Source organism: Microtus oregoni, unplaced genomic scaffold (assembly GCF_018167655.1).
Source record: "Microtus oregoni isolate MIOR12 unplaced genomic scaffold, Mior012 000000F_ref0000247, whole genome shotgun sequence".
In the NCBI taxonomy this organism is placed as follows: domain Eukaryota; kingdom Metazoa; phylum Chordata; class Mammalia; order Rodentia; family Cricetidae; genus Microtus; species Microtus oregoni.
Genome location: NW_024543059.1, coordinates 60,917,277 through 60,944,664, shown reverse-complemented (window position 1 = coordinate 60,944,664; position 27,388 = coordinate 60,917,277). Strand labels below are relative to the sequence as shown.

The 27,388-nt window shown below is 39.4% G+C and overlaps 1 protein-coding gene across 1 annotated transcript in view; it reads left to right on the top strand.

Annotated features, from left to right (window-relative positions):
* Col24a1 (collagen type XXIV alpha 1 chain) overlaps window positions 1-27,388 on the top strand; it is a 228,645-nt gene that overhangs the window by 150,844 nt on the left and 50,413 nt on the right. Inside the window, exons 38-47 of the mRNA XM_041678738.1 lie at window positions 1,526-1,579; window positions 2,525-2,632; window positions 7,584-7,637; window positions 8,152-8,205; window positions 9,407-9,463; window positions 11,574-11,627; window positions 12,865-12,918; window positions 13,027-13,080; window positions 18,644-18,697; window positions 20,067-20,174. Of these exons, the coding sequence (XP_041534672.1) occupies window positions 1,526-1,579; window positions 2,525-2,632; window positions 7,584-7,637; window positions 8,152-8,205; window positions 9,407-9,463; window positions 11,574-11,627; window positions 12,865-12,918; window positions 13,027-13,080; window positions 18,644-18,697; window positions 20,067-20,174 (651 nt within the window). The remainder of the gene's footprint in view (window positions 1-1,525; window positions 1,580-2,524; window positions 2,633-7,583; window positions 7,638-8,151; window positions 8,206-9,406; window positions 9,464-11,573; window positions 11,628-12,864; window positions 12,919-13,026; window positions 13,081-18,643; window positions 18,698-20,066; window positions 20,175-27,388) is intronic.

Here is a 27,388-nt window from a genome sequence, read left to right as displayed (position 1 = left end):
GCTGCTGCCCTGTGTTGTGGAGATCCGCAGTCCCGGGTCCATAGGACTGACTGCATGACACGTCTGTGTGTAAAAATGTGTGGAGAAAGAAGCTTACTATGTGAATCACAGTGTCACACTGCAGCTTCCATGATGAGATTGTTTTTTCCTTCCTTTTTTTTTTCCTTCTTAAATTTTATTTATTTATTTATTTATTTTGGTGGAGAAGGGACATGGGTGGGATCGGGAGGCATGATGTGAAAGACACAAAGAATAAATAAAGAAAAAATTTAAGTTATTTGCAAATATGCGTGTTTGTGTAGGAATGCACATATGGGTACCCAAAGGACTAGGATCATCTGGAACTGGAGTCAGGGAATTGTGTAGGTCACCTTGGGTCCTCTGCAAGAGCACCAATCCTTCTTAATGGCTGAACCATCTCTCTAACCCCCAGACACCCTTAAGAAATTAAACAATTCGTGTGCAGCTATGTGGCAGTTAAGAGCCTGAACCAGAAAAGTCCAATAGTTAAAACTCTATTAGTTTTATATAGTTAAAGCAGGTGAACCAGCTTCTCTTGGAAACGTTATGTATTTATCTGCAATAAAAAGTCCTCTACACGGTGCAGCTATCATTTCTACCTCTGGATGCAGCTGTAATACAGCAGTAGAACGTGGCTCAGTGAGTGAGGCCAGCATAACGTTTGCTGGGAAGTGTAGGGCGTGAGTCACTTCCTAGGGTATCTGTTTGTTCATTCAGCAAATATTTATCAAGGGCCTGCACAGCACAGTGGTAAACCACCGCTTGTTTCTTGTCCGCATAAGTCTGCCAAGCTTAGGGGGACACAAATGTGAAATTTCCATTTCCATTTCCAGCTACTGAAAAGCTGTAATTATTACCCATTTTAGGACTGGCAGCCTGCCTCACTATAGATTACACTTATTCATTGTTGATACAAAACTCCACCTAGCGCCTCGCTCTTGCTTTTAAAAACTCCCTTTTACAAACTAAACAAGCATCAGATGATATTAAAATGTCATTTTCGATGACTGTGTCTGTCTCTTTTCCTTGCTGCCTTTCCTTCTTCCTTTATTCTTTTCCTCTCCTTCTTTATCTCCTTAATATTCTCCACTTCAGTGATATTTTGAGACTTTCCTTGACCATGTAGTAGATATATTTTATAACCTTCTTCTTTCATCAAAATGCTGAGCTAAATGCAGCTCACTGAAATGTTAATTGGAATGCATTTGGGTAGACTCTCATTACACTCTTATTAACTTAAGTGAGTCTATTCTGGGAAACTTCCTTCCTAAAGAACAGTTTAACGTTTATGTTGACCCATGTGTGTGCATAAAGTTAATAGCTTGTAACAACTTGGCCTTTTAATTGCTGCAACATTTGAAAAAATAAATACAGAAATAATAGTGTTGAAAAAATAGCCTCCTTTATATTCAGTGTTTATTTCAATGATTATCTGATCAAAAGTATTCAAACCCTAAACTTGTTTTCTTTAAACATTTATTTCTTTTTTATATCAAATGATTAGGGGCCAGATGGAATTGTGGGAGCCCCAGGACAAAGAGGTCGGCCAGGGAAAAAGGTAATTTTTAAAATGATCCTTTTGCATGAGCTTTCTCTCTTCTCATGTCTGGAGGTCTACAGAGAAATGTAATAGTTGTATTTGCATTTGACATAAGGCGATGCAGACTTATAAATGTCATATCAAAGCATACAGCAATCAGCACTGCCCTAGAAGAGTGAACTGAGTCCTGTGAGCTGTCATGAACGCCCCAAGCATCCTGACTGATCACAGGTTGAGTGTCCATAATAGAGCAAGCTGGTTCTTGTTTCGGGAAAGGGGGAGAAAACGCTAAACCTGCGGCTTGTGAGCACCTCTCAAGCTGTGACCCTAGAGAAGGGTGTTGTGTGAAGGGCTTGTGGGTGTGGCACCAGATAGAAGGCATACAAGTTTCTGAAGAGCATGAAGCGCTGTAAGAAATGACAGGGACTCTTGCAGGCACACTGTGAGCAGGTGAGGGACGACCCTGTATGGCCAGAACCCTGCGCTTTCTTCTTTCCTGCCTGCAGTAGGCCTCTGCGATGCTGAAGCTCTCTATAAAAATGGAAATCTCATGATGAGATTACAATAAGCACTTGCCAAAGGGAGACAGATGTATGTAACAAAAGAAGACCCATCCTGCTTGGTTAATTTAAAAAAAAAAAAGAAGACATCTTAGTTGCTTTTCAAAGTTGTTATTGTTTTTCAAATAACATGTGATAGTAGTTTCTTTAGGCCAGCTGTGATTGCATACATCTGTAATTAATTCCAGCAGTCAGGCAGCAGAAACAAGGTCAGGATCAACCTGGTCCACGTAGTAAGCTCAAGGTCGCAGTGAGACCCTGACTCACGAATCAAGACAAACAATAGCGATAGCAGTAACCAATAGAATGCCGCTTTCTACCTACCCTCTGGAGGCATTCAAGCATATGATGTAATTAAATTAATTAATACATTTCTTTTCAGTCATGCTAATGTCATCCACAGGGTGATAAAGGACAAACAGGACCCGTGGGAGAAGTTGGAAGCCGAGGCGCCCCTGGAAAAGCTGGAGAGAGTGGCCCTAAGGGCGCCAGAGGAACAAGAGGTGCTGTGGTCAGTATTTGATTTCTTTTCAGCATCGAGTCACTGTGGATGGAAAAGAACGGTATCCACGCTCTTAAAGCGTCATCCTTGATTGACTTTACAGAGGATGCAAAGGTTCCATTGAAAATAATCTACCTCTGCGGGATGGCGGGAGTCGCGGGCATTCCATGGTATTAAACAGCTTAGTGGGTTTTGGACATGCAAAAGGAAAAGGAAAATTGAAAATGGAAATAAAATATGAAATGAGGTTTTAAAAATCTGATTTTAGCTCCAAAGTAGGAAAGTTTATACACTGAGCCCTTCCAATCAGGATTTAATATCTGTCTGAAGCTGTTGTCATGTTGGCAAATGGTTACGAAACTTAAGTGAACTTGAAACGTGTTTCCATTCACTGCTAGGACCCACCCGGTTTTAACTTGAGATTATCTTCCTAAACAGCTGGAAGAAATCTGCCCCACAGCTATTTATATCGCTTCTTTGCGTGAACTTTGCCTGACACAGGGCGCTGAAGCATGCCACTTCTGAACCGACACAGCAAACCTGGGCTGCTGGTGTGTGCCTGAGCTGCTCAGGACATGACAATGTGAAAGAAAGATTCAAAAGACAATCTTCCACCCCATAAACTTATCTGTAATGTGTAGGTGCGTTGACTGCATCTCCATCTAAACGCTCAATGCCAGCCCTGTCACCAAGGCGAAGGGACCATTGCATAATCTGTTTGCTTTCTCAGGAAAATTTGCCATGGCTTACTGACACCTTAGCACCCATGCCTTACGTGTTATGTCACTATTTCTCTGCCTTTCGCCTATGTTTTAAAAGCATTATATAATGTGATTAATTTTTAATAAACATAAGAATTATTGCAGCCCCAAATAGTGCCCTTAATGTAAGCTTCTACTTTGAAATTTTTCCTGTAAGATTATTCACCTTCAAGTTTTTTTAAATATACTTTCAATTAAAATGTAACTATCACTTCCTCTCTCCTCGCCCTCACTGTGTCCCCTCCCTCCCATCTCTCCCATGTCCCAGCTCCCTCTCAGATTTATGAATGTCTTTTCTTTGATTATTATTGTTACATATAACTCTAGATGCACAAACATACACAAATAGCCTGCTGAGTCGATTTTCCAAAGCTCCAGATCCCACTATTCAGATTTTATATTAATGATTTAGTGTTTGATAATATGATAAATGAGTATATATATATACATAATTTTTACTTTCATATTTAAATTCCTCTTGTTATAACTATGTAATATGCTTACTTTTCTCTGAAAAACTCCTTATATATATACATATATATATAAATATATAAATATGTATATATATGTATATATATATATACACACATACATATTTCCTATGTCTGTTCGGTGAGTATCTTGCTAATTTGTAACCATTACTCATAAATCTGAAGTGATGATATGATTTGTCAAACATGTTGTAAAATAAATTATAAATGATTCCATTTTGTCAATTACCTATTAATTTTGTGACTTTTGATGAATAGACAATTTTAATGCCAAAGTTGTCAATATTTTCTTTATATTTTCTGGATTTTATACTTCATTAGAAATTCTATCTCCAGCCGGGCAGTGGTGGCACATGGCTTTAATCCCAGCGCTCGGGAGGCAGAGGCAGGTGGATCTCTGTGAGTTTGAGGCCAGCCTTGTCTACAAAGTTCCAGGACAGGCACCAAAACTACAGAGAAACTCTGTCTCTAAAAACAAAAAACAAAAAAAAAGGAAAGTAATTTTATCTCCAACAAAAGTATAAAAAAAACTATCCATATTCTCATCCTAAAATATTTATAACATTGTTTTTAATTCTTGAAGCTGTGTGGAGATTTTTTTCTTTCTTAGTTATGGGAGATACATGTTTGTCTTCCCCCACTTACTGTTTTCTTAATTCTGTTATTGAACACTCAATGTATTTTGCACTTTAGGGTAAGGCTGCTTTTACTGTAACTAAACCCAAATACTCCGTGGTCTCATACAGTCAGTCTATTTCTGGACATAGCAGCCTGTTCTGTCTGTCAGGCTGCTGTGTCCATTGAGGTCCCTCAGAGACGCCTGGCTCTGATGCCCATCTTCTTGTGAACTTTATCTTCAGCTCCTCAGCCCCTCCCACTACCTGGCCTTCCTACGCGAAGCAGGGGGTATCTTTCCACTTACTCGTTGCTCTCATATTTCTGTTTATCTTTCTAACTTTTTACGTTGACTGGAACTTGGAGTGAGGACTGCAGCTCTTGGATGAGAAGCTGAAAAGGTCCCTAGTGAGAACACTCCTGAGGTCTCGTGGTGGAGTCTCATTTCCAAAACAGACTTTCCTCCTTTAGAGAAATGTCCTTTCTTTCTTAAATGATAGCTTCAACTAGGAGAGTAAAATTTGCTATAGTCTACAACATTTGCTTATATCAGAGTTTCAGTTATTGCATTCTGGTCTTTGCTGCATTTTGAGTTTGTGAGCAGGAAGACAGGTGTGGAATTTACCGTCATTCTTTCACGAGTAGATACTGAGTTCTTCCACCCCTTTGTTGCTGTCTCGTGGTTTTCCTGTTTTCCCCTGTCCATTTCTCCTCCTTTTGATTCTTATTAACACACTGGGTTGGGAAAATTCCCTTGCCACATTTACACTAACAGTCCCCCGGCTCTTCTGTGCCTTCCCTTCCCTTACTGGGGTGAAGCTCAGGTGATTTCACACATGACAGTGGTTGTCAGATCATTGTATCTGTGAGTGCTGCCTGTTTCTCCTAAGCAGATGTTAGTGTCACAGGAGAAGACTCACAGAAGGCTAAAGAAACACCCAAAAGACAGGCTTAACAGAAAGAAATATAACCGAGGGACACATCCATCCAAAGAGAAATCACAGCAAGAAACACATAGAATATTAGAAAATAAGCCACTTGGACACCTCCAAAACCTCAGGGCCCCTCAAACACTGAACCCGAAGATAATGAAATAGCTGGGACATCAGAGAAAACTTAGAACCTTCTACAAATGTTCAGTGGCCACAGGGAGGCCCCTTTGTTCTTCTTTTAGTGAATACATTTTAGTCTACCTTTTCCTGTCTGGCACTGGCAAAATTCCTCTTGTTTTTATGTTGGTGTTTTCCCAGCATCCACTTAGAAACAGCCTGTAAGTCCAGATTTGTTTTTCTTCTCATGAAGAGTTGTGCTGAAGAATTCTAAATTCAAGTAGATTCCTTTTTAAAGTCTCTTGCTCCTTCCTAATTGTGTCTCATCCTGCTCAGAGAATGTAATCTGGGCTTCCTGCCTTGAAGAACTTGGTTAAAATTTTGTTTGAAGCCATTAGGTACTCGATATTTGTAAAGCTGTGTGCTCTCTGTGGGTGTGTGACCACAAATCCCACCTATTTCTATCATATGAAGCCGATTCACCGAGCTTCTCACATCCTTGGCCCTCTCTTCCTCTCCCGGTGATGTCTAAAAAAGTCGCTAAACCCTTGCACCATAACATCTGTGTATCAACAGATACGCTCTTAGGTACATTGAGGAGCATGGGATTTCCATTACACTGCACGTGTTTTATTTCTTCTAATAGCTGCTCCCATTTATCCACCCTTCGAGCCAGCAGCGGCTTTCAGTCATGCCCGCTGTCTGGACACAGTTGCCACGCTGCCTCGTTTAACCTCTAAGGAAAAGCTGCTGCTGTCTGGTACCCAGAACAAGCAAGGAAACAGGAAAAGCTTCCGACTCCTCCAAATCAGTCAAGTTGACTCCACCCGGCCCTTTCAATCTCTTAATTTTAGAGTTTGAAACTTCTCTGAAACCGTTTGCACACCAGAAATGACTTTCTGCCTTGCATAATTTTGACCTCAAATCACAAAATTTTGGCTCAGAAACTATGTTTATCTTCCAGAATTCATTCAATTAAACAAATTTCTTTCCACTCTCCCCTTCTCTTTCTCATGTCATTCGTTCATCTTAATCTAATATAATCTTCTTTAAAAGCCTTAACAATTTTTCTTGTGTTTCTTTTAGTTAGTGCTGTGACTGAATCAATACATTCCAGTAGAAAAATCTCTATAACGTATCATGTCTGAATTAATATTTAAATTGACTTTGCATAGTTCTTTCTCAAACTGAAATGTGTTCCAATCCAAATCTCCCTAAAAGTCCTGATTCATGGTTAATAATTGTAGCATGAACCTTTTTTTAGAAATATATCAAGCTGTATTGTACGTGAGATACAGTGGAGCAGCTTGGTCAGGTGTGACGCCACACACAGATCCTCTCCGCTCCTTAGCACAGTGCATGGCAAACCACATACCTACTCTGTGCCATCATTTCCGTCCTCCTCTTTGTTCTGAGACCCAAACAGGAGAATCCTGTGTGATAATGAGAGAATTAGGCCATTTTTACTATCACTACTTTTATATGTTTTGCACCTGTCTGAGTCATCTTTTGAATAGATTAGGAGCGTTTCCTGATCAGTCTTTAATTTATATCGCTTGTTCATCTGTAAAATACTGATAACAATAATCCTATTATGGTTATGATATACACGCTGCCAGTATTTCGAACCTGTCAACTTTGGCCCGTATTAAAGCCATGCTCCAGGAAGCATCTGGAAGCATCTATGAGGATAGAGCTGTTCTGAATCCCAAAGTCACAATATCAAACACTATCAGGTTCCACTTTCTGATATCCAGTGACCACAAACTTTGACAGACACGAACTGCATTTTCAAGAACCTTCTAGGGGCCAGCAGTATTCCAATAAGTGAGCATGGTTTTTAATAGGCACATACCAGAAATGAACCAGAGACATTGCTTGTAGGACTTCTGCGGGAAGAAACAGACGAAAATTTGGGGTGTCATATTTCTGTTTTCCCAATTACACTAGGTAGAAAATCTAATGATAAAGGCTTCAATAATAGTCATAGATGTTTAACACTTCACTTGTTTATTTTCTCTCTCATATTTATTTTGATTTTTAGGGTCCATTAGGATTGATGGGATCTGATGGAGAACCAGGAATACCAGGATACAGAGTAAACATTTCTAATTTTAAATATATGCATATGTGTATTTGTTCAAGACAAGAAAGCATTTTAGTTTATATCCCAAACGTGCAAATTAAGATTCACTTTTCTTTATTAAATCTTTATTATAAAAAGCATGCAAATGAAAAGCATCATTCACTGAGATTAGACCCAAGGTCTACACATCTCAATAAAGTTCTGTACAGTTAGAATAGATATTGTGGAGATTCACGCTGGATTTTACACCTTCACTACATATATATGTGTCTATGCACTTATCCACCACCAAAAAAATGAAAGTTCTAATAAGTTTAAGAAAATAAATTAAACCCTGTTGTTTATAAAGAATGTTTGTTTTCTTGAGAAAGCATTGTGGTATATTTAATTCTCAAGCTCCAATAAAGTGTGTCTTACTTTTCTTCTCAGAACACTGAAATGTGAGATAGCTTGGACTTGATAGCATTAGATAGTACATGACCGTGTGGTCTGGGGACTGTCTCTTTATTTGCTCCTCTTCTTATAGGGCCATCAAGGTCCACCAGGACCCTCTGGATTGCCAGGACCTAAAGGAGAAAAGGTATGTGTGTTTGTGTGCATGTGTGTTGTCCTTTTAATTTCAAAGTTACGTAGTAAATCTATGATTTCTTCCTAAATGAATGCATGGAAATATTGCAAGAGATAGAAGAACCACTTTTTAAGTTTTTGGAAAATTTGCAAAATCTAAGAGGATATAAATACCAAGAAACTAAAATTCAAGGAAATTATTAAAATATCTTCCATGGGTTAAAGATTGAGGTGAGAGAGTGTATGTGAAAGTGATACACAGTTTCATAAAATCAAAATTATTTATTGAAAGAAGATGTGATATGCTGGATGAAATGACCATAGCACATAAATATTAGCTTAGGTTTAAATTTCCTACTGAGTTAGGAATAACTCAAGCATTATTCGGTTTATGATTTAACTGAAGGTCTGCCTGTTCTGAGAATTCCTAGGATGCATTCTCTGTGATTAAAGCAGATTAAGACTTTCAAGAACCATATTCTGTACTAGGCTTTCTTTTTTTGACCTACCAGGTCCCAAATCATGATATGGAGGTTTCTTTTTAAGTTTTGAATGCTCGGCCTGGCTTAGGCTCATTTCCAGCTGTCTCTTTAAACTGAAATTGACCTGTTTGTCTTTATCTACCTTTTGCCTCAAGGCTTTTTACTTTTATTTCTGTATAATCTACTCTGTATCTGCTGATTATTGCCTGTCTCACTGGTCCCAGGTAGCTCCTCTTTCTGTCTCATTTTCTTCTCCCTTGCTCAAGCCTAGATTTCTCCTCCTATTTATTCCTTCTGCCTGCTAGCCTTGCCAATCCCTCTTTGACCCAGCTATTGGCCATTCAACTTTTTATTAGACCAATCAGGTGCCTTAGGCAGGCAAGATGAAACAGCAACACACCTTTTCATAATTAAACAAATGGAGCATAAACAAATGTAATACACCTTTACATAGTTAAAGTGATATTCCCCAGCATAAACAAATGTGACACATCTTTATGTAGTTAAATATTGCACATCATAAACAGATGTAACACATCTTTACATAGTTTAATATTCCCCAACAATATACAAACTGTAGAACAAATGATATATAGAGCTGTATATAAAATATGATAAATTTAAATTCTTAGCTATAAAGTTTCCACTTAAAATCACATTAGACAATAACAGAGTATTTGGAATAGACTTCCTTAATTGATTTGTTTTAGTAAACAATTGTTTTCATTTTAGGGCTACCCAGGCGAAGACAGCAAAGTCCTAGGACCTCCTGGGCCTCGAGGTGAACCAGTAGGTCTTTTCTAAAATTATTTTGGTACCTCAGGATAAAATGCAATCAGAAGCTTTCAATGTCAATCATATCTTTTCAAAGTTCTAACTGGTCAGTTTTATAACTTGACTTTATAGTAAAGCAATACTTATCTCCATACTATCTAAATAATGTGACAATCTTAGATATGAAAAACTATGCTAGTCAAGAATCTTAACCAAGATGTATGTTTAAGAAAATTAATTGTGAAATCCATCAACATTGAATGCATGACAAATTTTTACAGAGATTGTCCAAAACAAATATACTTTAGACTGTTTAAGGCAAATATTTCTTTAATTATCAAGATCAGATTTGTTTATGAAGTATTTTTATAAAATATGATCTATATATGTTTATAATAAGTTACCCACAGTTGCCAAGTGATTTGCTAGCTTTTAAAACCAGTCAGAGTCAATTGCTTTTCAAGACTGTGGACCTATAGTCTTCAAATCCAACATATTAAAGACAAACTGTAACCACTGTTTTCGGAAAGTAGCTACTAGTGTTGTTTTGATATCCGAATAACCAATTCTGTGACCATTTGAGGCTAAAATAATAGGTGAAGAATGTATGTAAATGCAAGTGGATGGGTAATATTTACTTCACAGAAATAAGCATATTAGTTATAGTTTCCATTTTCCACATAATGTAGCTCAAAATAAAGGCTACTGGAAAGCATAGGATCAAAATGTATAGTCCAAATATTTTGATATGGCTCCATGGTTACAGTTTCCATTGATATTTGACTGTAGAAAATAATATAGAAAAATCTAGAATGTTTCAAATTGGGACATTTCATATAGAGGTAATCTCTCTGGGCAAATATTTAGGTGTCTTTTATGAAATAGGTTTTTCTTTTATGAAATAGGTTTTAATCTGTCTAAACCACTTAGAGAAGCAGCTCTCAACTCACGGGTCATGACCCCTTTGGGATGTGGGCTGACCCTTTCATGGGGGTTGCATATCTGATACCCTATATATCAGATATTTGTATTACAATTCATAACAATAGCAATATTACAGCTATAAAAGTAATAACTAAAATGACTTTATGGTTGGGGGTCACTACAACATGAGGAACTGTACTAAAGGATCATAGCATTAGGAAGGACTTAGCAGGCAATATTTGGAAATAATATAAAAATTGCCCAACAAACAGAAAAAAATTGCTAAGCAGAGAATAGTAGTATTTATTTTCTCAGGTTTGGGAATGTCAATCAAAGACTGTCTTCTAATATGTAATAAATACCTGTACATTAGAAGTAAAACTAGTTGTGGTAGGATTTCCCAGTAGACATGAGACAGGCACGGGGCTTAAACCAGATTCTCAGAATAAGATAGGGTCAGAGCTTCTCTTTGCCGTGTGCCTTCCAACTATTCATCTAGAAGTAAGGTGATCTTATCTATCAGTAGCATGTGATAATCAATCTATAATAGTTTTTGCTTTTCCAATGTACCTCAATTTAAGTTTCTGTTCTGATAGGAAGTTCTAGTATGTAATAGCTAATGCTCCATGTAAATTTTAAAGATTATAGTTTGAACAGTTTATCAAAACATTCATATGACAAGTATTTAAAAAAACAAGTCTTATTTTGTTAGGTTAGTTGAAGAAGACTGCAGAGTAAATGGAATTAAGTCTTGCATAAATTTCAATCCATTTAACATTAAGAAAACTACAAGATTTATAATATATTATACTCATAAAATTCATGGTTTTATTAAACATCTTTCTTCAATATTTTTCATAGCAGAATCATCATGAGACTTTATTCATATAATTTTCTGTTTAGCAGTGAACTTCATATTAATTATATCCGTGTTATAATTAATTATAGGTATAACTGGATATAAAATTTTGAAATCATATGGCAACTGTGTATAAATTAAGTTAATTGATCAAGGTTTAATTCTGTAGCATGTTTGATATCTCTTGAAATTCGATCATTTTCAGTTACATAGCAGACTCAAAAAACTTACTATACATTAATCCTTTTATTTTTGACAAAAGAATAAACCACCTTAATTGTAGCATCCACACTCAGGAATTACAGTCAGGAAAGTGATTTTCGTTGCGTGTGCTCTCTGCAGGGCCCAATGGGGGAACAAGGAGACAGAGGAGAGCATGGTGACGAAGGCTATAAGGTAATCACTGGAAGCTTCACACACACCTTGCTTCTAAATTTGAGTAGAATTTCCCTGAAACTGTTTTCAGTTTTCAAACAAATGCAAACACCATGAAATAATCAGCCATGCATTCTGTTTGGTTCCAGAGGACACCGAGCTCTTTTTGCTTCCTATCGCTGACTTTTCACAATTGCCTTTTCCTCACCATAGTGATGTCAGCTGGAGTTATCACCAGGGAGGCGTTCCCTTTCTACCCTACTTAAACAGATCTAGAACTCTTTTGCCTGCCCTACCTAAAGGAGATCTATAGCTATTGCTTTTCTATGCAGTCTCGTTTCTATCATGGTACTGACATGTTATATTCACAAATATGGCCGTTGTCAGTGTTTACCAAGATATCCCAGAGTGTGAAGTGAAACATCCAGGAACTGGTTTATCATTGATGAGAACTGTTCCTTGACTTCATAAAGTCCGAAGAGGCAGTGGCTACGTGGTCACTGTGGAAAGGTCTCCCTACTATGACAAGTCAGGGAGGCGGCAAAGTTGTGGCTGATCATGATCAACCTGAGCTTTGTAGTTGACTCAGATTCTCGTGAGATCTTTAATAAAGTGCCTTAGTTAGGGTGTCTATTGCTCTGAAGAGACACTAGGATCACGGCAACTCTTACAAATAAAACTTTAATTAAGATAGTAGTTTACAGTTTTAGAAATTCAGTCCATTTTCATCATGATGGGGAACATGGCAGCAACCAGGTGGATGTGGTGCTGGCTACATCTTGACCAGAAGGCAGCAGGAAGTTGACTGATAGTCACACTGAGGGAAGGTTAAACAAGAGAGACCTCAGAGCCTGCCCCCACAGTGACATACTTCCTCCAACTGAACCACACCTCCTAATAGTGTCACTCTCTTTGGGGGGGCATTTTCTTTCAAACCACCACATGTAGCCACATCTATAAAGTCTCTTTTTCCAAATAATACCACATGTACAGGGTTCAAAGATTAGGTACCATCCTAACCCACCATCCAATCCTCTGTGTTAGCTCACATTTTAAAAAAACAAGACCAAAAGCTATATTTATCCAGCATAATATACCAGAATCATCAAACTATCCCTCTACTATATGTACTATCCTATTTCAAGTAAGACTTTATATTTAAATTAGGCTCTAGAATACTATGCTTCCATTTAAGTGAGAACTGTCTAGGTCACATGACTGAGTTTACTTGAATTAATAGAATCTCTTCTATTCCTAGGGCCATATGGGTGTGCCAGGACTCCGAGGTGCCACTGGACAACAAGGGCCCCCAGTATGTTGTGCAAGTATTCTATCATTCCAGCAATCAAAGAAAATCACATTCATATAGCTCATTTTTTATTTGCCTTACATGGTGTTTCTCTCTTGGCTCCTATTAAAGGGTGAACCTGGCAACCAGGGTAAACAAGGACTGAAGGGAGAGAAAGGAGCTGAAGTAAGTGAGACTTGTTGGCTTTGGAAAGTGGGCACACCAGAGAATGCTGTTTATTATCCTTCAAATCGTCATTTGCTCTCCTGAATGGAGATTACTGTAAGCCTGGGGGTGGGGGACTATCAAAAAGTGTGCTAAACCATAACTGAGCAGTTCATATCTTTTGACTAAAATCTGCATTGCACTTTACCAATCCTGGCCTTGTAAAAATCATCTAAGGATATCCCCTAAGGTAGTCTGTTACGGAGCTTTCCAATGGCAGTACCAGCACTGTACACTGAAAACTATCAGTCAAATAGACCCAGGTGTAGAAAACTATTGAAGACGTGTTCAAGAAGGGTAATAAAAACTGTTCATAACAATCACAATAGGTATAGGGATCTCCATAATGAGGGTCTAGTGTCAGAAAGAAATTGGGTTTGATTCTGAATATATTGGCCAGGAGCAGGGTGAGGATCAGTGGACAGAAAATTACCAAGAACAGTCTTTGGAGTAAGGGACAGTCCAGATAAGCAGGCTAGCAGCAGTCCTGGTGTAAGCAGGCCGAAAGTGATCAGACATCACGTGGAGGGGGGCAGCAAGGGATGCCATATCCAGAGGGATCAGAGACCCTGGGCAGGGCAGGCCCAGTGGGAGGAGCCTGATGGAAATTTGTCCAGGCAAAGAACCTATCTGAGATGATAAGGGTAGATTGAGCCATTTGGTTATGGCGCATAGACTCAACTACTGATAAAGGAGGTTGTTTTCCATAAAGCAAATCAATTATTTGTTATCAATCAAATGACAACTCTGTTGGTTCACTAAAATTAAACTTCTCCCAGACACACCAGGCCTCAAACACACAGCAGGAGACCTTACACCCTCAGTCCATGATCGCCCTGCTTCTCACGGCATTCTGACTTCACGTGCTACTGTCTCAAGGTTAAAGCATCTTTTTTCGAGTGGTAGTGCTTGAACTCAGGGCCTTTGAGACTCTAAGAAAGTGCTCTGTTGCTAAGCTACCCTCCTGGCTCCTTAAAATTCAATGTTTAAGAAAATGTATTGTAGCTTAACTTTAAATTTCATAGGGATGGGTAGAGAGACAATAGCGAGTTTATGCTTCTTCTCATTTATAAAGGTGTCTTCACTCTGATTGGTGCTTCTGATTGGAAGAGTCAAGCAGTAAGATGATGCTGGATCAGATCTAGTGAATACAAGTTCAGTAGTTGTTCAGTCACATAGATGCCTTTTAAAATATTCAGGGAGAGGAGCAGAGAAAAATATAGAACTCAATAAAAATAAATAAAAAAGAAAAATAAAAAAAATATATATTGGATTTTTCTTTTTTTCAGGATATGTATGTAGTAACATCGCATCGGATCCTCTAATTAAAAAGAATTAAGAGTTAGGGATATAGCTCAGTCAGTAAATTACTGACCTTGTAAGCATGGGGACCTGCATTGGATTCCCCAGAACCCATATTTTAAAAGTCAAGGCATGTGTGTAAAATATGCTGAGAAGGGGAGACAGGGGGATCCCTTAGCAAGTGGCAGATCAGTGGGAAGGGGCATTTCACATCCATGAAGGACCAGCTCCATGCGATCAAATGCCCTCTTCTGGCACCATGGGCACCAGTGCTTATGTGCACATGCCTCCACCCAGAAAATTTAAAAATAGAATACACATATGTATAATATTAAAATGAAATTAATCTGTTTTTTTAAAGTGAGCAGAGCCGGAGGAACAATGCCCAAAGTTATCCTCTAGCTTCCACATGTATGTGCTCATACAAATAACATGCACTTGTACACATGTATGCACTCATATATACACAGACACACACATAAAATAAACAAGGATTGATGAATAGTGAAAGCATTAAAAACTGGCTGGATGAGGAAAAAGTAAGGCAGAGAAACATGATAGCCTTCACTTTCGCTTAGCGTTTTAATGTATATAATGGAAAAAGTTGTGGAACAAGCTCTAAGCTCACAGAACAGTGCTACATGCTACCCAAGATCACAGAGGCTGGTCTAGGTTTTATCCTAAAGTGCCTAAAGCTTTCTAATTAAAACTTTCATATTTATCAGGTTTCCTTTTTCTCTTTTGACATATCTCGTGCAAAAGAGACTTTCTGGTTCTTATTGGTAACTGTTAAAATTATAACAATGAAAATCAAATTCTCTTATGGGACAACTGTCTTTCCAGTGAGCTGGGGAGCTGTCTTTATGTGTTGAAGCCAAAAGGAGCTGAGACCATGCCCTGATTTCTGCGTGATCCAAGGAAACCAGTTGCTCTCTGCGGGGGTGTGCTGGCACATGCAAACCAAACGCACAATTTAGGGCCTCTTGGAGTTTATACGAGCATTAATTGCTACAAGAACAGCCACTGATTGTGTATTAATCATTAAGGATTTCTCTGGTGGCCAGATGAGTCCTGTCCAATTGTTGTCATCTTGTTTTTGCAAAGCTTTATTTTTTTTTAGATTTGGAAAAGGCCCCTTAAAAACTCATCTGGACAGGGATCTTGTTTGCAAAATGAAGAAGTTTAAATCCCAGAGAGATTATGCATTGCCTAAGATCACAGAACTCGTTAGCAGAAGAGCCAGAATTGACTTAATTTCCTGAGTCTCATAGTATACAAAAGCTTTTGCTCTGGAATCTTTTGTTAATTATAAGTTTTTAATAAATGAATGTACAGTTAATCCTAAACAATGGATTCCTTCACGGGCCGTGTGAGAGTGGGTTCCCCTAGAAAGAAGTGAGAACAGAGAACTCCTATCCTGCAAAGATCCCTGTGAGGCAAACACAAGAAAGCTCGCGTGGGTCTCAAAGCCGAGGATACGAGCCAAAGTCCTCTTTTCCTCTCAACACAAAGCTCATGGATGTTAGTGAATTGCAGTTTCCTTGGTTAGAAAAGAAGAGAGGGAGGATAGTTGCATAAAGCCCTGAATTTGTGTCTGTTCCTAACGTTAACAGCTCAAAGAAAGATGGAGGGGCCGAGTGCTGTGATAGCTATCCTTGTGACATCTTTAAAACATCAAAGTCAAAAAACAAAAAACAAGATTTAAATTAATAGAGAGCCTTAAAAAGTCCTTTGTCATGAGAACTAGATCACCTTCTCTACTCTGAGAACTAGTGGAGTGCCCATGAATGGAAGGCTTCCAGAATGGTTCTATATTCCACGTTTTTCAATGCAATCCAAGCAAAGGGAAAACCTGTACCCTGAAAAGACCTCCCAAAGAATCATTTACTTTCTATTTAAGGACATTCCATCCATGGATTTATGAAGGATTATTATTCATATAAAATGAGTAAGTTAAGTCTGATGTCACAGAATACATCTACTTTTATTATATTTGAGTTTGGAGGGTTGGTCAGAGGGTGACTTTCCCTTCTTATGGTAATAACCTGATTATTTACCTGACAAGGGCTTACACAGTAGTGTGCTTCCTTCACCTTAGACCCTCTGTAAGTTCTTCCTGGACAGGCTACTCTGCGAGAGAGGAATATTTAATAGTGCTCAACTCTTAGTTGAGTTGTGGAACTAGTGATGCTAGTTTTGAGACATTTTAATATACACATTCTCAAAATAAAATATAACCGAGGGCAAGAATCCCTTCGGCCAGGCTTCTATAGCTAAGTACCATGGGATACGTAGCTTATAAATAGTCCAAGGTCAGGATGGCAGCACGGTCAGGTTCTAGTGCGGGTGCAGCTCTGTGTTACAGTATGCCAACTGCTCTCCGTATCCTCACTAAGAGAGGGGACTGGCAAGTTCTCTGGGGTCTCCTATAAAAGAGCACTAACCCCCTTCAAGGACTTCCCTCTCAAAACCTCATCACCCCCCCCCCAGAGGAGCAACCTTTATGCTTCATCATTAAGGTCAGAATGTCAATGTGTGAATTTAGAGAGCACACATTTAGTTCATAGCAAGAGCAATGTTCTGCATGCATTGAAACCTCCACTACAAGACCACATTGTCCACATTGTCTTTTTAACTTTCCTACTTTCTTTCCATTATGACAGTAACTATAAGAAGCAATCTTTCCTAGTCTAAATGATCCAAGATAGAGGCCAGAATCTTGGTACTGGTTAAATAATTACTTGTCAATGGATGAGTATTGCCACAACAACGCTTCTATCATTAGTAAAAATGACCTTTTAAAATGTCTCTCATAGTCATAAAGTGCCTTGAGTGTCATGCTATTAATAACTGCTTTCAATGCCCATCCAAGTCTAAAGAACATTCTAGTTGTGAAAAGCCTGAAGATGCTGAATCTTCTTATTTATATTTTTACATTGAATGTTTGAAATGAAATATGCTAGAATTAAAGCTTTATTTGAATTCTTTATAAAAAGAACTTACTATCTGTCCTCAATGTCCATCCCACGTAGTGGTAGGCAGCCAAGTGATGGGAATCTAAGTGGTTAACTGCCTCTAACTCCTCTAAACTACTCGGACATGCTGCATTTGATGCACAGTGTTTTCCACTTGCCTTTTTTCTCAAAGACTGCAGTACCATTCTGGGCTGCCATGGTCAGTAAAGATAGCGAGAGGGTGGCTTTATTCTTCAGAGCACCCTTCACACATCCACCAAAATTCATGCCATCCTTTGTGGCCCCCAACTGCTATAATGCTCCTGGGCTGACCCCGCCTGGGGTCAGAATAATTGGCAGACGTTATCTGAGCCATGCTTGCAGAAGTAGCTTTCTGAGTCTTGGGATTACTTAGTGCACAACACCAAGCCCAGCTAAACAAATATTAAGCCCACCTTCAAAAGTGTAGAATTTGGAATGGGTATTGGTGTTAGCCTTGAGAACTTACCATCCCAGACTAAAACAGTTCTGTCTGGGGGAACTTCACATGGTCTCTGAGAAGCCTGTCTGGTAATGACATGATTCTGTTCCTTATGTGTACGCCAGATCGGTGTTTTCCACGCTTTTCAGCTGAAAATAATTTGGGGCTCTCATCAGAACAATGGAATGGTCTGCAAGAGTAGTATCGCTAACTATCCGGGCGGACCAGTGACTGCTGAATCAATTAGGACCTAAAACATCTCACACATGGAGAAACAAACAGTCCTTGAAAAATAAACACCTGGTTTTTTTTAATTATTATTATTTGCAAATGTGTTCTTTGTGCTTCCATGGGAGCGTGGTACATTTTGTCTATTGGGTCACATCCATCGGCACACAGTAAGTGTCTTGTGACCAGGAACCTTGCCTCTGAATTCCTAGCATGTAACAAATGCCATGAAACATGATACTCAATAAATACCTACTGAATTTAGCCACTTTTAAAAGGAGGCATAGACGCTGCCTGAAAGCAAGGACATTTACAAAACAGTGCCTTTTTAGAACTATGATCTGAATTTTTAAATCTGAACTCAGAGCAAAAAGGAAATCCATAAGATTCTCCCATTTTCCATGATGGAAGTGACCTCCCAGGAGAGCTAAGCGGCCAGGCCAGTGATAGATAGCTAGTTATGTGTGCTTCTGGGCCATCCCGGCCTCAGCATTCTTTTCCATGGCTCATTTAAGTCAGTTTATTTCTATCTATTAACAACTGTACTTTCCATTTTCAGGGTCCTAAGGGGAAAAAAGGAGTTCCTGGTCCTTCTGGGAAACCTGGCATCCCCGTAAGTAACAGAGCTCTTTAATCTTCCTTGTTTTTCTGAAAAGAATTGACAGCTTTAGCAAGTAGAGTAGTCCGGGGCCAGTTATGTCATGTTGGATAAATCAGACTGTCTTGAAAAGAGTTCAAACCCATGCTGGAACACAGAGGGAACAAAATATGACCGCTAACTCAAACCCAAACTTGCTGTTTAAATCTAAGTCCCTGCAAGCGAAGGATGCTATTTCCCCGTGTTATGGAGCCCTCCCTGTGGACACTTTCTTCTCTCTCTTGGTGAACCACTGTAAACAGGGGACTTGGAAACAGGACCCAGTGAGTGGTAACAAAGGCCAGAGTCAAGTATAGTTAAGAAGACATGAGCTGGGTTTTAATCGGAGAGCTCAGCTTCTTGTTCTCCTGGGTATTAGAGCAGAAAGTCGTGGGGAGAAAAGCAGTCCTTTGTCTCGGGATAAAAATTTATTTTACCTGAGCATCAGTGTCTTTCTCTAGCTGGGTTGGTACGTATGGACTGAAGAGTTAGCAAAGAGGCTTCTGATGCTGCCCAGCCAAGACTTACATACCTGCTTCCGCCAGCCTGCATTGGGACAAAGGGAGAAAAAAAGGATAAGTTGTAAGGATATTCATGTTGAAGACCCTACAAATAAAACTCAGTTGTTTAGGGTTGGACAGTAGCGGTAAATGCCTTTAATCCCAGCACTTGAGAGGCAGAGGCAGGCAGATCTCTGTGAGTTCGAGGCCAATCTGGTCTAAAGAGCAAGTTCCAAGACAGTCAGAGATACACAGAGAAACCCTGTCTTGGAAAAAAAAAACCTATCAATCAGTCAATCATTCAGTTCAAGAGTGGAACAAGATATTCAGGTCTATCATCAGTCATATGATTATCTGAATTAAAGGGAAACAAAGAGCATGATAATCTTTATTCTTGGGGAAAGCAGGATGCAAGGAGTGTCAGGAGAGACTAATGCCTGAATCTTGAGCTCTCTGGGGTCCATCTCTCATCCTTCCTGCAAGCTAGAGAAAGATGAACTGACACAGTGAGAAATATCAGGGAATCACACTGAGGCCCAAGAAGTTACACAATAAGTTGTTGATTTGCTTTCAGTTTTGTTTAGGGAAAGTTTTCTAGGGTTCTTGGACTGAGTCCATTGTCTGAGAGATGTGAAGTAAATGGTCTACTGTGGAGGTGTAGCCCTAGATCTGTTTTGGGGACATTTTAAGGCATCTCTCTTAAAAACACAAATACTAAATCATTAAAAAGAAATAGAGAAAATTCTATCTTAGGGCAAGGTCCAGAAATATATAACCTTTTCTACAGCAGGAAATGTCATCTGCCCAGTATGTCTCTGTAATCACAATAATTTTTAATTACCAAGGGACTTCCAGGTCTTCCCGGGCCAAAAGGCTTGCAAGGATACCATGGAGCAGACGGCATGTCAGGAAACCCTGGGAAGCCTGGGAACCTGGGCAAACAAGGACTTCCTGTGAGTAGTGCAAATGCACCCATCCTCCTGATTTCTTGTGCATTGATGTCTTCTTAAGGAACATGGGGATGGGATTATCTTTCTCAGGTTTAGTCAATCATTTCTCTTGTTATTTTGGAATTGTACCAATTATTTCCAAATATGCCAGAAAGTAAATTCTTGTGGATATTTTATACCTAGTAATCCATAGTAGTAATTTATATATTTTTGTACATGTAAAAGTTTAAAAGTAAAAAAAAAAAACTATAAAGAAGCTCCATTTTGTAACTCCATAACCAGGCTATATTTTGTGTTCATCAAATGTTCTCAGCCTTCTTTGGAACATTTCGGTCTTGGCGGTACCTCAAGTAGGTTCTGCCCAGAATAATTTTCCCTTTGCTTTTACAGCCCTAGTATTTTCAAGAATTGCATGACTATTTCCTGTGCTCTTTTAAGGGTGACATGCTGATACAAAGTTATCAAATTTTAAATGTAAAGTTATATCTTATTTTATCAGAAAATTTTAAACCATGTATTTTAAAGACTTATTCTTAATAATGTGCATGTGTGTATCTGTGCATGAGTATATATGATCATGAGTGCAGGTACCTGAAGAAGCCAGAAGAGGGCATCAGATCTTCTGGAGTTGAAATTACAGGAGGTTGTGAGCTGCCTGATGCAGCTGCTGGGATCTGAACTCCAGTTGTCTAGAAGAGCCGCACTCTTAACTGCTAAGCCATCTCTCCCACTCCCAGAACGATAGTTTTGTCTTTGCTCGGCCTTCCTCTCTTTTTCTTTCGACAGTGTCCACCTAATCCAGTTCTGTTGTCATCTCAGGTCATATTTTCATTTAAAACATTAGAAGAATTAACTGTCTTCTTCCAACAGCCCAGTAAAATTGAGCTTGTTAATTTTCCATTATTTGGATATGACTATCCATGGATTTGTTTCTCATTTCTTAAGTAATAAATCAATCCTAGTTGTTTATTCGAATCTGGCAAGGCAGTGCGCATAAACCCAAGCCCATGTTAATATTCTTCTTTCACAACGGTGAGTTGCCTCATATATTTAAAAGTAAAAAAAAGTAAAACTATTATTTATCCAATCTAAGTATTTGAGAAATATATATGTGCTAAGGTTATAGATGTGAAGATGAATGCTTTTAAGGAGTTCTTTAAACACCATTTCTATTCATTTTGGAGGAAACATGTTAGAACATCAGGTTAAGGCCTAGATAAGTGTGACATCCAAGGTGAATATTTAATTAAAATAAATATTTTATAAACTTTTGACAGTAGTTACCTAGTTAAAGAGGATATTCTTTGTCCTCCTTTTCACCCTCTTCTTCTTCCTTCTTTTCATTTTTCCTCTCTTCTTCTAATATGATCTTACCATGCAGCCTGGATTGCCCTCACACTCAACCAGCGTCTTGCTTCAGTCTCCCAGGAGCTGGGATATAATGAGGCATTATAGGCATATGACACCACACCCGTCACACAAGAGGACTTTCATCTGAGAGCCCAGTCTAAAAGAGAACTTGCATGCTGTGCCTTCAGCTTGCCCTGGGAAGGCTGGGGTTTGCTTTCTTTGGTACTCAGTCCCATGGTAATGGACCAGAGGTCCCTGGGAACAAGCTTTGGAGATGAGTCATAGAATACACCTCTCACTATATTGTGGGGCTTTCTTCCAGGAGGATCTGCTTTCCCTCAGGGGATTCTGGTCTGGGAACTGGCTCTGAATCTGAGAACAGACTGAGACTCTTAGTTCAATATGTATCCAATGTAAGACCTATAAGTTTTCCAGTTTAACATCAACACATCCTAGGAAGCCATGATATATTTAGTTGATTCTGTGGATTCCTATGTTAAGTTAAACATTTCCACAGAGTTGTACAGACCAAACAGTTCTGATTTTATATGCTGGGTCTCCGTGGAATAGCTGCGTCTACCTCTCCTCTGATAATAGACTACTGTCCTGGGTTCTAGGGCATTCCAAAACTCCCTTTCAAACACAGACACAACTCCAGTGCCTTTCTGGGCCCTTTCAGTGCGACAGTGGCTAATGCCAATTACATATAACAAATGCATCTTCACACTTCTGTCTACATAAGCCTCTCAACCCATCTATACAATATAGTAGAGAAACTGTAGCATTCGACCTCATTGACTGTAAGGTCACAATTGAATCTGGGCTTCGAATTGCCAATCCACCAACTACTAACACTGCTCTTGGGTGTCTGCATGTCCTTATTCATGTTCTACTTACTAGATAATTTTATTGTATAAATGAGAACAACCTATTTGAAAATTGTAGTCTAATACAGCTAACAATTTTTTCAGCTAATTTTCTATTGTGATTCTATCGGATTTTCAGGTAGATGACATCCTCAAACAATGGCGAACTTACCTCATACTCATTTCTTTTCAAAGCTCTATGGTGCCCCTTGTGCCATATTTAGAAGCATCAGGAATGGCAGGAAATTGCTGCTCTCATGGAGATTATGAATCCTACATTAATCCACTTGGAGCACCTCCATCTTCAGCCCATCCCCTGTCCTGCAGTTTCCTTTCCCTTCCCCTTTCCTAGATTCCATGGATATCATAGTCTTCTTCTGCTGATCCAAACGTTACCTGTCTTTGCCTGTTGTTCATGTGGCAATAATAGCGAACTTAATAATCAAGCACATATGTATTTAATCTGTGCTCTAGCATATTGCTGTCTATAGCTTCCCTCTAACATAAGAGGTGGAATGTATAGCAAGAATGTTTGTTTCTATAGGACTCTACCCTCCAGCGCCTCTGCATAGTGCCTCAAATTTTGACTATTAGGTGTTATGCTCTTACTTTCTGCTTTCATTCTCTTTCTTTCTTACACTTTTAATGCAATTATCCAATCACCAATATTTTCAGTATCCTTTCCAATAAACCTCCTGACTTTGTAAGGCAGCCTGCTGAGCTCTTAAATGATAGCAGATATACTATGATGTAAGATACCCATGTACTTTACTCCTTTTTATAAGATCTATTCAGTGTGGTACTGGAGAATCTACCAGACACAGTAAGGTTCCAGCCAAGACAGTAACAAGAAACAAAAGCCATTCCGATGATAATGGAAGAAAAAACTGTCTTTCTTTGCACATAACACAATTATCCATGTAGAAAATCCAGAATCCATTAAAGAAATTAGTTTAGCCATGTTGCAAGGTGGATGACCCATACACAAAACTGAACTTAGACACTTGTGTGTTGTTTAATGACAGGATTCTGAGAAAAGGACTGCTTGGGATTCCATCAGTATGAAACATCATAGACTGTAGTTACATAAACTGTAATTGTGCAGCTTACCACAGCCTGTGCTATGTAGTGCAGACTTAGCTTCTAGTTGTACACCATGTTACGGTACTGACTATTGTAGTCTTGATACCTTAACACTACAGGAGTTATTTATGTAGCTGAACATAGAGAAGTGCCCTGAAAACATTTAAAGTATTTGTGCATGGGGGACTGGGGAGATGACTCAGTAGATAAAACAGTTTTTGCTCAAGTGTGAAGACCAAAATTGAGATCCTCATTACCCATCCATGTGCTAAGCAATCATGATACCTGACATCCCAGAGGCAGAGGGAGGGATTCCCCAGAATAAGGTGGCCAGCTAGACTTGCCAGGTTTGCTATAGGATGCCACTTGTTTGTTCCCTGCTGCTCAGCCCCGAAATAATCACACAGAAACCATATTATTTGCAATACTATTTGGCCTGTAGCTTAAATGTATTTCTGGCTAACTCATATCTTAAATTAATCCATCTTCATTAATTTGTATATTGCCACAAGGCTGTGGCTTATCCGGTAAAGTTCTGGCATCTGTCTCCAGCGGGGCTACATGGCTTCTCTAAACTCTGCCTTATTTCTCCCAGCATTCAGCTTAGTTTTTCCCACCTAGACCTATTTTGCCCTATCACAAGCCCAAAAGAGCTTTTTTATTAACCAGTGGTATTCACAGCATAGAGAGGGGCATCCCACATCACAAGTTGACAAGCTCAAGGTTGAATTGTGAGACCTGCCTCAATAAATGAAATGGAGGACAATCTAGAAAGACACTCAAGGTCAACTTTGTGCTCTCAGGACTACACACACACATACACCACACACACACACACACACACACACACACACACACATGTATACCACATGTGCACAGACACATGCGCACACACACGTATACCACACATGAAGGGATTCCATCATTATTAAACATTATAGACTGATACACACGCATGCACACTACATACACACACAAGCAAAAGAACATTGCTGATGGAGGAAGGTCATTGGCTAATAAAGGAACTGCCCTGGCCCATTTTATTGGTTAGGACATAGGTAGGTGGAGTAATCAGACCAGAACGCTGGGAGGAACAGGAAGTGAGCTCAGAGACTCAACAGCTCTCCTCTGGGGAGCAGACGCCTGAGAGAGACGCCATGCCCCGCTCCCGGGATGAAGCTCCGACCCAGGATGGACTAGGCTAGAATCTCCCCGGTAAACGCACCTTGGGGTGCTACACACAGATGATTAGAAATGGGCTAAATTAATATGTGAGAATTAGCCTAGAAGAGATTGGGCCAAGCAGTGCTTAAAAGAATACAGTGTCCATGTAATTATTTCGGGCATAAGCTAGCCAGGCAGGCGGCCGGGGGTGCTGAGAACGCAGCCCCGCCGCCCTTATTACTACACATTGCTCTTTTCTAAGACATTTAGCATGAATGAGTCTGAGCAGCTGAGTGGTTGTCCTGGTGACTCAGTGAACAATGGCGAGTGAGCATGGAGACCCAAGCCATGAGTCTGCTACTGTAGAATTCACAGGCACCATGAATTAGGCTACAGAACATGTATTTTATGAAACAGTTATGTTCAATAATAAATTAACCCTAGATTACTATAACATTTTAATATAAATTTTTCTTAATATTTTTTAACTTTTGGACTTCTATCGTAACGCAGTTTAAAGAACATTAAGTAGCTGCATAAAAACATTGTCTTCCTTTGTATTTTCACGTAGTGGTTACTTTATACTTTTATATTTTTAATCCTTTAACAAAATTTTAACCAAATGGGTAGTAGTGATTCATGGAAGCAACAAGGCAGGATGCCACTGCCTGCTGGGTTTGAAGATTGACCCACACGGAGAAGATGAGATCAGGTGGGCCATGTACTCTGATGGAGTTGAACGAGCATCAGCCTGGGAACTCAGCACATTTAATACTTACAGCACACAGTGAGGAGGAGACTGGTTAGCTAGCTTGGAAGGAAGACTCTGTAGGCGAGAGTCTCAGGTTGCAGTCATCTGGGAGGCAGAAGCTGCAGCTGACAGTTTCTAAGGCAGGGTCAGCATCCCTCTGAACCTGACCTGGGGAAGGTTTTGCCATTGCCATGGGTCTGAGGCACCGGGGTCCTTGGCGTGGCCCTGCTCATGTCAACAAGGCAGATTCACTTGGGACTTCATCTGCTCCCCACAGGAGGATTCTACCCTGGAGCTACTAAATCCAGCACACGGTTGTCAGCCGCGGTAGTGGTCTCAGTAGTGTCCCCTGCTCAGCCGCAAGCGTGGTACAAGTCTGAGTTTGACTTTGACTTTCTGACTACCCTTTAGCCATCAGACTTTTAAACCTGATTTTCATTGTTTATCTGTGATTGTATGAGTTACAGTTGTCTTTTTCCCCCTTTAAATTATCCAAGGTCAATTTCTGGTATTTACAGGTGAAGTCCTAAAACAGAAATCTAGTGGAATGGAACTAGGGCACTGTGGTTTAGTGTGGAGAACGTCAGCAACTCCAGCAGAGATCCATTGGTCTGATTATTGAATTGGATCGCTTGAGGAGAGACTGGATAATAAAATGTCAAGATAGTCAGACCATCAGAGCCTTCAGTGGAGAAGCTGAGTTCTGGATGAGAAAGTAGGACAGTAACTAGAGATTAACTTAAGGTCATAACTTACCTCTAGTGAGACACTCTGGGCATGTTTAAACCCTCATCAGGAAGGCTTATGAAACTGATGGCCAAATGGAGGGAAGGAAGAGTCCGGGGAGAATTAATTGAACAACAAAGCCTCTGTGTCTGCTTCTTCTATTATTCTCCTATCTGGAAACTAATTTTTAAAAGAGATTTGAGCCATACTTTCTTTTATATATGTTCAGCACAGAAAGCTTATTGATTGTGATGGAAAAAATAATATGAATTATAATAATTTAAATACTGCTGCAATTCGCCTCCCAGGGCCATGAAGTTGAGTGACATCTGGTATTGCCATTAGAAGGCAAGTAAATTGGCATCAGATCATAGCCATCACCTACTACTTTTCAGCATTTTCACAGGATCTGGTGGAAATTTTTCATAAGTATACTTAGGATGCTGGGATGCCCTGAGCATTAAAGAACATTATATCTATCAAAATAAACACAAATTAACTTTCCCTTACAGACTCTGCATTGCAACCCCAATGTTGGCACATCTTTGGGGGTATTTACAAAGATGGAAATGTTTTCCGTAAATATCTCTGCTCACCACAGAATATTTTATATGAAATTGAGAATGTAATGTTTTTTAAAGACTATACAAAATGAACTGGAACCTTCAGTGGCTACCTGGTCATTAGTGTGAGCAATGTCCAGGAGAATAACTTCTTGAGCAGAAGTAAAGTTGCTAAGTTGTTTTTTGGTTTTTTTTTTTTTTTTTGAGCTATTTTGGAGGAAATAATATCACTGCTAAATACAAGGAAGATTTCTGAAGTATTTTCAACCAAGGATAAGGACATCTTCCCACTGGCTTTTTTTTTTTTTAAATCATGGCACCATGCTGTTCTCTGGCGCACCTTTAAAGACTGCTGGGTTTATCCACTTAGACAAATATTTATTCTAGGGTTTGTAGCATTATGCAACTGCCTGGTTTTCCTAAACAATGTTCTTTCTTTTCTTTTCTTTCTTAGTTTTGATGTGGCCACAGATTTAAGAATTCCTGGCATAGCCACTCTTCGGTTTCAATGTTTTTCAAGGTCATGTGACCGTAGCTGAGGGATAGTACCAGGGAGGCTCAAGTTGCCTTTGTGAATTTCCTTTTGCTCAGACGGAGTGTTCTGAGGCCAGACACTGACTGAGCACAGCTGCAGCAAATGAGTCTACCATGCTGTTTTCATTGAGCTGGGCTTCTGTACAAACACAGGACCTCAATCATCTAGGGAAAAAAACT